Source organism: Chenopodium quinoa, unplaced genomic scaffold (assembly GCF_001683475.1).
Source record: "Chenopodium quinoa cultivar QQ74 unplaced genomic scaffold, ASM168347v1, whole genome shotgun sequence".
Classification (NCBI taxonomy): Eukaryota; Viridiplantae; Streptophyta; class Magnoliopsida; order Caryophyllales; family Amaranthaceae; genus Chenopodium; species Chenopodium quinoa.
In genome coordinates this window covers 1,295,637-1,306,275 of record NW_018742974.1, presented here as the reverse complement: position 1 = coordinate 1,306,275, position 10,639 = coordinate 1,295,637, and the positions used below count along the sequence as shown (strand labels likewise).

Genomic DNA, 10,639 nt, shown 5'->3' with positions numbered 1-10,639 from the left:
TAGGGTGATGAGTTGGAATTTGTTTTTTTTTTTGAACGGAGTTCGAATTCTTTCATGCTAATGGTGAAACTAGCCGTGCGTTGGGGCGCGCATGGCATTTGATAATCACCAAGCTTTTAATGGCTTGCAAATTAAACTTCCAAATAATTGTGGCACTTGTCGCAACTCCGTGCATAAAGTGTACAATTGGAGTCATCAATTTTTTAAATCTTCGAGGGTAAGGATTTTCTAGAAGGCTTCGATCTAATTGCAAATGGGCTTTCGAGGATTTTTTGAGTTGGAATAAATAGGCTTTAAAAGGTTGGATGAGAAATCTGAAGTTTTGGGTTTTGGATTGGACTTTGGGTTTACATGGGTTATCTTTTGATGGTTTGGACCTTAGCAACATTATCGCTCATTTGTAGGATCATATTAGATAAGCAAAAATGCTAATTTTGTTATAATGGGGCGTTTAATGAGAAGACACTTTAAAGGTTGCGCCTACTTACATTTTTATTTTATTTTTTTATTTTTATTTTTTATAGTTAAAAATAAAGGAAAGGATTAAAAACAAAGTAAAGAAAGCTAAACAGATATTATAAAAAGTTAAGTTACAAGAAAGACCAAACAAAACAAAATACTAACACAATAAAAATGAGAATAATATATAATACAGACAACAACAAAATAAATGTCAATAATATTAGGATTCAAGTTTAAATTGTATGCCCATCTTCAATCTATTCCAAGGAGTCTCTTCCTTATTTCATGAACATATTCATAGATTTTGAGCTCATTTGGTACATACTTTTTAACACTATTCCTCTCCATGCATATCTTAGCCCATGCATTAAGTTTTGGACATTCAGCTAATATGTCCAATTTAGTGAACATCCCATAGGTGCAAATATAATTATAGTTTGGAATTAGTGCGACGTCCAAGTATCCAAAATTGTTTCCTCCAAAATAAGGCTCGTCTGCAAGCTCTTCTTCAAACAACTTGAGAAAATTTATGAAATCCTTCTTTTCATCATACTCAATTACTTCTTTTTGAGTCCATATCTTGCTAAGAAAGGTGCTAAACTGGATGTCACAAATTTGAGAGAGACTATCATTATTAGAAACAATAAAAAAATGATTGAACTCAAACTAAGTAATAATAAAATCAATTAAGCAAGTCTTTTTTTTTCTCTCAAAAATTACCAAAGTCGGTTCCGAGGTTTCTAGGGTTAATCTGTTATTTTTGGTGTTTTCCTTCATTTTCCTCTAATTTCTTTCTTTTTAAGGTTTCCTTTGCATCTGTCTTATTCATATTTGATGTTAAAGGCCCTTTCTACTACCCAATCTGTTTTTTTGGAGGTTTTAAAATTCTTTTACTCTTAGTGGGAAGTTTACTTAAAGCTCAAGGCTTTGTTCTTCAGCCCCACTTCTCAAGCTTGGTCACTTCTTTGTTCTCCTTGGTCCAACAAGTGGATTCCTTGCAAGGTCTAAAGCAAGCTTAGTGTCTCCAATAATTTTAGGGGAATTATAATTTGGTTTTACCAAATTTCAACTCCTCTTTCTTCTTTTCTCATTCTGTAAATCAAAATTTAATACTCTCAACTCCCCTGTTCTTACCCCTGCTCTTTAACTCTCCTCTTCTTTAATACCTTGTCCTTTGTTGTCACTTTTGTTATGGCGCATGTCAACCGTTGGACTGTGTACCAATCCGGGGTTTATCTAAATCAACCTTTGAAGAATTATATTTCGAATATCGATTGGAACAAATCGGTCGTTGGGTGGTTCTTTGGCCCCACTCCTCCATGTCGTGTGATTGTTCAACAGATGATCGATTCTCAATGGCTATCACGAGGTAATATTATTGTTCATCGTACTGGTTGTTACTATGTTTTTGCATGATCAAATTTGGCAGATGTAGAAGCTTTACTTGAGCAACACACTTTCGTTTTGGATGGACGTATTTACAATGTTCGTAGGTGTAATAGGTATACCGTCCCTGCCAATGTCAATTTAACATGACTAGACTGTGGATTCGGGTGTACGGGCTTCCTTTTGGGCTCCTGGACCCAGAGTGGGCTGTTGAAACCCTAAAACTTGTAGGGGTAGTTGAAACTCTTGAATATCATAGTGATGGCTTTCCTACTGAGCCAGAATTTTGGGATCAAGTTTTAGTCGATCTTTCTAAACATTTAATCCCTGGGTGTTTTGTTGCGGGTGAATTTGAGTCTATTTGGATTTATTTTCGTTAAAAAGGTGTGTTTATGTACTGTAAAAAATGTGGTTTGGTGGGTCATTTTAAAGAATTTTGTCATTGTTCGGATTATGTGGCTGCTAGAAGGATGCATTCGCGTATGGAAGCTTTCAAGGCTCAAGGGTTGACGGTGCTATATAATCCAAACAACAGGCCATTATACACCAATATGGTTGAGGGTACTCGGGATGTTTTCATAAATCGTAATACAACAATTAATCTTCTTGTCTTAGCACAAGATTTCGAGTACGATGATATTAGCTCTGGTAATGACAATGATAATGGGGACGGGGATAATGATGATGAAAATTCAGATTATAATGATGGTAATCCTGAGAATGCCGATGATAACCAGGAACCTCCTGACAATAATGATCAACATGATGAAGGTAATTCGGATTCAGAGGGAGGGAATGAACCAAAAAACTATGACTCTGATTCGTGCTGATCAAGGGGCAATAATTAACCTAATGGTCATGATAATCTACTTGAGCCGAATGGGGATAATGATGATAATGTAGCACCTGAGTTTATACCAACTAATGGGGTGCATTAGAATGGATACATGTCTCACCCTATCAATGCTGCTACAGCTTCTTTGTCGGATGCTTCGGTTTATGGCTCTGCTTCTAAACAGGGGACCGATAGTATCACATCCTCTGAGAAAGACCCTTCTACTTCGGAGTCATATCACAACCCGTACTCAATGCGGTTTATTGAAGAAAATTGTGTTGAAGCTATACGAGCTCAACAACAACCTGCTATTCAAACTAGCGATCCTTATGCTCTGTTAACTGAAATTCGGTCAGGGATTAATCTTGGAGGGGCCTTTCACATGACAACAACCTTGGAGTAGCCTTGCGTAATCACGCGGGGGTAATACACCTAAGTCTATCTCTATTGTATAATTAAACGTATTATACTAGTATTTCTATAGAGTGAGATTTGGGGGTGTTACATAGAAGTGTGCCCCACATGTGAGTAGTTCCTTGGTAGTACTCTATAAATGTTTTAGGTTGCCGGAAAACCATATGGTGGTATTAAAAATGGTTCTGAAAGAACTAGGAAGCTACGGTTTCTACTAGCACTGAAAGTATTCTGGTAGTACATTAACTAGTAAGTGAACAATGCAAGACCAATGTGGATTGGCAATACTATGAAGGGTTTTTTTTAGCAACTGTCTGAAAAGAATTATAAAGTTTTATGATGATAAATTGAAACATTTTGGTAGAACTGTCAAATTCAAAGTTGGTTTCATACGTGCCCTAGAAGTAGTATATGGCGGTAATAGAAAATTTTATGGTAAAAGTTAGGGAGGCAGTAGAGCTGGATGGGAAAGGATGGGGATACATCAAAGAGTAGACATTGAGTGAGTAACAGTCTAAAAAAATTCGTAGAATTGTAACAGTCTAATTTATGTTCCAAATTCCAGCTCAAATTATGCTTGTAATGCCCCTGATTCTCCTTCAGTACAACGCGACAGTGCTGCTCCTGCTATCAATTCGCATCCTACTAACTTTGTGCCTCCTTCCTTGTTTGAACAGATCTCTTTGCAGGAAAAAATTATGGAGAATGCGCCACCTGCTGCTCTTTTAAGCAGCTTAATGTTTAGAGTGACAGTCTTTTGCCATCAAATTTAGAGGTTCGGCCGCCTAAACGGAGTCGTTCACTCCCTTTTCATCGGTGCAGGTCTTATAATCAGGTGTCTTACTTTGGCTATTATGGCTCTACTTGGTCTAAAATACGTCGCAAAATTCATACTTTGAATTTGCAAGGCAAAGATGGCTTCACCATGCCTGTTTCTGTTCCGCATAGGGTGTCTCACCGCAACTACAACTCAGATATCTCAACAGTAGCTCACTTAGGGGTCTAAGGTTGTTCTTCTGACTTCACTTGCCAACATCCTAGTGTTAATATTCTCCTTGGGAATAAGCATAAGGCAGGATACTCTAGCGGTGCATCTTATTCTCTAAGATTGTTAAGGTTTTGAAGGATGGGCTTTCATCTCAAAATCTCATATATGGTATTAGTGCTACCTCACCGAGTATGTCTTTTGGGTTCTCGGGCACCACTAGTTTGGCGGCTGGCCTTTCACAGCTTCCTATGGTTTTATGAAGACTACATCGTGGAATTGTTGGGGACTAAATGATCAGACTACTCCTAAGCTCCCCTATGTGTTTTGGTTATTAAACTCTTTTACTCTTAACTTTTTATTTTTGTGTGAGACTAAATTTTCCATTTCAGTTGTGATTAGCTTGCTTAGTTTCTCTAATCTTACTTTGGTTTTTGGGGTTGACTCGATTGGTACTAGCGGAGGTCTAATAGCATTTGGGTTTGGCTCGGAAGAAGTTTCTTGTATTTTTTGTTTTACAAATGTTGTACTCTGTAATATAAAATCAGTAATGAAATTAGTAAATGTGTAACGTTTGTTTACGACGCTCCTGTTCTTGAAGATAGACCTCAAGTGTGGGGTTTGATCCTTGATTTACTTTCCATAGCTCCTAATTGTTTGATTATTGGTGATATTAATCACATAGAGCATCACTACGATATATTGGGTGGGTCAAATGTCATAAAAGGGTGGGATTCCTTTATTGCTTTCAGACATAAATCTAGTTTACTGGCTATGCCCTTTAAAGAACCTCCGTATACTTGGACAAATAATAGGGATGAAGATAACTCATTTTACAGCGTTTAGATCGCAACCTCTGACTGGTGTCATAGTTATCCGGATAATCGATTATTCAATCAGTCGATCCTTCTTTCTGACCATGCTGCTATTTTGTTTGATGACTCACCCGTTCAATGGCAGTCAAACCGCCCTTATCAGTTGGATAACTAGTGTGTTCACTACAATGAAATTCATGACTTCGTTTTTAATACTTGGCAGAGAAGCATTTCTTGCTCTCCTATGTTCACCCTCTTTAAGAATTTAGAACATTTTAATTATTTGATTCGAAGTGGTGTCTAAACAATAAGAAATTTTGGGGGGTGGATTGGAAAATTTTCTCTTCAGAGCTTTCTAATAAGGGTAAGTTAATTCAGTTCATTACAGATGCCTCTCTCTATATGGCTAATATTGTGACTTCAAAAGAGAATATCTTGTTGCAACTTCAATTTTGGCGACAACGTTGCAAGAAAAATTGGATTTTCAAAGGGAATTGCCCTTCTAAACTCCTGTTCTCGAAGGTTAAAAGCCGCCAGAAAAAGGATGAGATTTGTTCTTTACTTGATGATCAGAGGGTCATCCAACACGGCCACATGAATGTCCAGCGAGTCATTGTGTAATCACTAAAGAAAACCTTTAAGAGTGATGTAATGCCTCCGTATTACCCGGAAACTGATATTCCTTGTTCACAGCCTCTCAGGTCAGTAATTTGGATCATCCTTTCTCTGCTTCGGAAATTAAAAATTCCATGTTTGCCTTGGGAAACTATAAATCTCCGGGCCAAGATGGAATTAATGTTGAATTTTTCAAAATTCATAGGGATGTCGTGGGAGAGTCGGTTGTTTCAGGCGTTCAAAGTTTCTTTTAGACATGGTTCCTCTTGAAAGAATGGAACCAATCTCTCTTAGTTATGATTCTAAAGATTAATACTCCAACAGAGATGGGCCATTTACGACCAATTAGCCTTTGTAATACTATTTACAAGTGTGCTTCCAAATGCTTTGTGGACAGACTTCGCTAGTATCTTCCTCTTCTTATTTCAGATTCTCAGCATGCCTTTGTTCAAGGTCGTGTTATGCTTGATAACATCTTGTTGAACCATGAATTAATGGAAAAACATAAATTGCTCTACTTCAAGCACTAATTGGCTTGCTGCGGTTAAAATCGATATGAGCAAAGCCTATGATAGAATTCACTGGAGCTTTCTTTTGCGAATCTTAAGAGCCTATAGATTTCTTGATCGGTGGTTAGTTGGTTACAGATGAATCAACAATGTCTATCGATAGTTTCTTATAAATCCCTTGTCAATGGTACTACCTCGGCTGCTTTTAAACCACAATGTGGTCTTCGCCAAGGAGATCCTCTCTCTCTGTACCTTTTCCTTTTATGCATGAATATTTTCTCCCGTATGCTACACCTAGGGCAAGATCTGAATTTGTTTCAAGGAATAAAGTTGTCTAGAACAAGTCCGTCTATCTCACATCTATTCCTTACTGATGCTGCTCTAATATTTTTTCGGGAAACTACTCTTTTGTCTACTAATATTACGCAGATCATTTAACAATTTACTAGGATTTCAGGGGAGGAACTTAACCTTTCAAAGTCATTGATTAAGTTTAGCTCAAATGTATGTCCTCCTATCCAAGAGAGCTTCAAATCTATACCTTCCAAATGAAGCTAGTTCAAATGTTCGATCACTATTTGGGAGCTCCAATTGATTTTATCGGCAAAAAGAGGGACCACTTCCAATTTCTTATTGACAAAATTATCTAAAGAATTAATTTCTTAAACGCTATATGGCTCTCTCAATCACAAAAGTTAATTTTTATTAACTCTATCTTTGTTTCTTTGGTGTCACATGTTCTTTCTTGCTATGAGCTTCCCATCTCGGTAACAGGGAAAATTGATTCCTTACTCATGCGCTTCTTCTAGGCGCATTGTGATGCTAAGGGTATGCATTGGGTTAACAAGGATACCATGCATCCTCCTCGTGGTATGGGTGGCTTGAGAATTCGTTGCTTATCCTCCTTAAATAAGGCATTCCTAATGAAATAGGTGTGGAGGTTTGTTACGAATCCACAACTCTTAGTGTCTAAAGTCTTCGCTGCGTGCACTACCTTTCTATGTGGTAATTCTAACAACAGCTCTAGGGTATCGGGTCGACATTCGTACGACCTACGAAGGTTACTTAGGGCGAATACTCATTTACAACAGGGCCATCACTGGAAAATTGGTAATGGCCGCTCTACTCTGGGAGGCTCGGCAAAGTGGGTCAACGATCGCATTCCAGAGTTCAAGCCCCGCCACTCACGTCAGTCTACTACAAATCGTACTGCTTGATTTTTCCTCTATCCTCAGACAAATACATGGGATTCTGACAAAATTGTTGATTTATTTGTTCCTGGGGATGCTTCTACAATTTTAGCCATGGAAGTTTCGGATACGATGAATGAAGACTTCTGCTACTGGGCGCGCACCCCTTCGGGGAGATATGTGGTGAAGACTACAAGTTATGCTATGCTTCAACAACAACAACAACAACCTTCTACTTCTGTGCTTCCTGGCTCAGGCAACTTTTGGAAATTGCTATGGTCGCTCCAGTTATAACCTCAATGGAAACTATTTTATGGAAATTGCTACATTGTGCTCTCGCGGTTAAGGGCGAGCTTCATCACCGGGGTGCGCCCATTCAATGTGTGTTTTGTGATCTTTGTAGCTCAGCACCAGGATTTTCAATATCTACTTAGAATGTGCATTAGCGCACGAACAGTTTGGATGGGTGGATGCTTGGGCATCTGCTCAGAAATTAATGTAGACCTTTCTCTCTCAGGTTGGATCCAATATTATATCCGACTTTTTATTAGTCAGGATGGCCCTTCTAGTACTCGCTTTGGTACTTTCGTTTGTACCCTTTGGAGTCTTTGGTTACCCTTTGGAGTCTTTGGTTATGTCGGAACTCCAGAATCTTTAGGGATTCCACTGCAATACGACCCTTTTTGTCGCAGTTTGAGGAGGTTATTGATTCTCATAAATTTTATGTTACGCCTGAAGCTTTTGGAGGTATCTTCTCTTCGAAGGAGGATGTTGGTGGTTCTTCTCACCCTCCCGGGTTTCATATAGCTCATCTTAGTTTAATCAGCCAAGGGCTTGCTTTACGGTCATTACAGGTAGATAGCTCTTGGTTCCCAGATACTCTCCGGGCGGGGATGGGCTAGGTCTTAGATAATGATGATCCGTTGGATGATCGATTCATTGGCGGTAGTAACTTCAGGGTTTGCACGCCTGCCTTACATGCAGAGGCGATGGCTTGCATGTATGGCCTTCAACGGGCTTGAGATCATGGCTTTCATTCCATCACAGTGTTTATGGATTCCTATAATCTTGTTACCCTTCTACATGGAGATGGGCACGGAAACATTGATTATCTTTGGCTCATTCGCAAGATTAAATGACTTGGAAAATCCTTTCAGTATTGCAATGTTCATAAGGCAGAGCGTCACCGTGTTCATCGTGCTCATCAAGTCGCTGCGGAAGCTGCTGCTCATTTTATTTGCTTTAGTATTAATATGTAGTGTGTTTTATCCTTTGTAAAAAAAAAAGGATGATTGAAGATATAAATGAAACAAGTAGCTGACTAAGACATAGAATTGGACGAAATTTGATCATATAAATTTAGAATCCATCAGTTAATGTGTAACTATATTTTTGCTTTCAACCCTCTAATTAATATTATAGGATCTTTTACCAAAACGGCTAATTTGGCAAAAATATTTACCATAATGGCTAATTATGAATTTTAATTCCAAAACTAGCTAAATTATTAACTTGGAAGTAAATTAGCTATTTCTTTTACCTTAATTTGCATCGGTTTTTGTTTAGGGTTCACTTTTTTTTTTTTTTTTTTTAATTTAGTTTTTTAGTTTTATTTTAAGTTTTATTTTAGGATTTTTTTTAAGTTGGAAAATTTAACGATATACAAGTACAAATATACTTCCTCCGTTCTTTATTACTTGACCCGCTTTGACTTTTACACTATTCACCACCCCTCCTTTGGCCGTCTTTTGTGAATAATATGTAAGAAAAAATATATTCATGTATGATCTTTTTGGATTCGTCTCAATAAGTACTATAATAATATATAACTTTTATAATTTTTACTTATGGAGAATTTAAGTTATTGATCGTTAAAATTTTGTATTGGCAAGCGTGATAAAAGAAACAAGTCAAGTAAAAAAGAACAGAGGAAGTACTAAGTTTTTCGTCTAGATCGTATCATTTAAATTTGGAATTTCAAGTAGTATTGTTCTATTAACACTACCACAAATTTACACTCATATTTTCCTTTAAATTTAGCCAATTTGAAATTTAATAATTTAAATAGCTATTTTTTATAAAAATATTTAAATGACTACTTTTATAAAACTATTTACCAAAACTACTTGAAATTTAAATGGCTACTTTTATAAAACTATTTATCAAAATTATTTACCAAAACTACTTGAAATTTAAATAGTATTACATATATAACAAAATTTTAAATGAAAAATTCCCTCTAATTTGTTACTCGTTATAATAAAAAACTTTGGCTAAATATTAACTGCCTCTGTTTAGAATTGAAAACTACTATGGGGTATTATTTTGTATGTTACAAAATCATACGCAATTATTTTTTAAGAATAATATATTAGTTTCATTTCTATTAGAAATCTCTTTAAAGTTTATATTGGTTTAAAACTTTAAACAAAAGTAAAAGAAGGTGGTAGTCTGTATCTAATACGTACTCTATGTTACTCCTCATTGACTTTTCATGTACTAAGACAATATGAAACAAACCAAATGAACAATAAAAGTTGGTTAAATTTAAGTAGAAAAACGTTAAGAAATCTTCAAGGAATTATATGAAACAAACCAAATGAACAATAAAAGTTAGTTAAATTTAAGTAGAAAAACGTTAAGAAACCTTCAAGGAATTATTATGTTAATTATACTTAACTATTGATTATCTACTTATTTAATCATATGTAACGTGGCAATCAATATATACACAACGATTAGTACATGATTAAGAGATAGATTAGAAGTACCGTAATATCGAAATAATCAGCCAAAAACCGAGCTCGAGCCCTCTCATAAGGATCAGCAGGCAACAAGTTACAAGACTTGTCATTCCAAACTTCATCAATGTACTCCAAGATTACGAGTGACTCGCAAACCGGTTTTCCATCATGTATTAACACCGGAACTTGATTATGAACCGGGTTCATATCTAAAAGAAGTGAGCTTTTGGCATGCAAATTTTCATATTGGGATACATAATTTGTTATGCCTTTTTCTTGTAGTGCAATATTGACCCTCAAGGCGAATGGACTAGCCCACTGATCCAGCAGCACCAGCTCGTCCGGCATGGTTATTAGTATTTGTGGACGGTCAAAGTAATAAGGAAACGATATAATATAATCCCGTCTTCCTTTGTTACTAGAAGTTCGACTTAATTTTCAAGCAGAAGTTTAATTTTGGAGGGTTGGTCTCGATCTGATTAAATGCTTTTTGCATTGTTGTTGGATTTGCATTTTGTAGATGGCTCTATTAATTTCTAAGTCAAAAAGACAAAGAATAAATTTATGTTTAATGACATGGATAAATGCATAACTTAATTAAGAATTTCATTTGTGATGTCACTGCTTTCGTTTGATGTGTGTTGACCAAGTTTTTTGTTTTTGTTTTGTTTTTTTTCTTTATAA

The 10,639-nt window shown here is 36.4% G+C and overlaps 1 protein-coding gene across 1 annotated transcript; it reads right to left on the bottom strand.

The window, feature by feature from the left end:
- Positions 1 to 555: 555 nt before the first annotated feature.
- LOC110729229 (probable glutathione S-transferase) lies at positions 556 to 10,639 on the bottom strand. Its single transcript, XM_021908937.1, has 2 exons — positions 9,983 to 10,639; positions 556 to 1,062 (listed from the first exon to the last, which is right to left on the bottom strand). The coding sequence occupies exons 1-2, from the start codon at positions 10,301 to 10,303 to the stop codon at positions 715 to 717; spliced, it is 669 nt and encodes a 222-aa protein (XP_021764629.1). The 5' UTR covers positions 10,304 to 10,639; the 3' UTR covers positions 556 to 714.

Bases quoted from the DNA above. Each gene is read 5' to 3' on its own strand.
- LOC110729229 (XM_021908937.1), bottom strand. From the start codon at position 10,303: ATGCCGGACGAGCTGGTGCTGCTGGATCAGTGGGCTAGTCCATTCGCC. The intron at 1,063-9,982 runs GTACTTCTAATC...TGTGACATCCAG, and splicing joins CTGATTATTTCGATATTACG to TTTAGCACCTTTCTTAGCAA.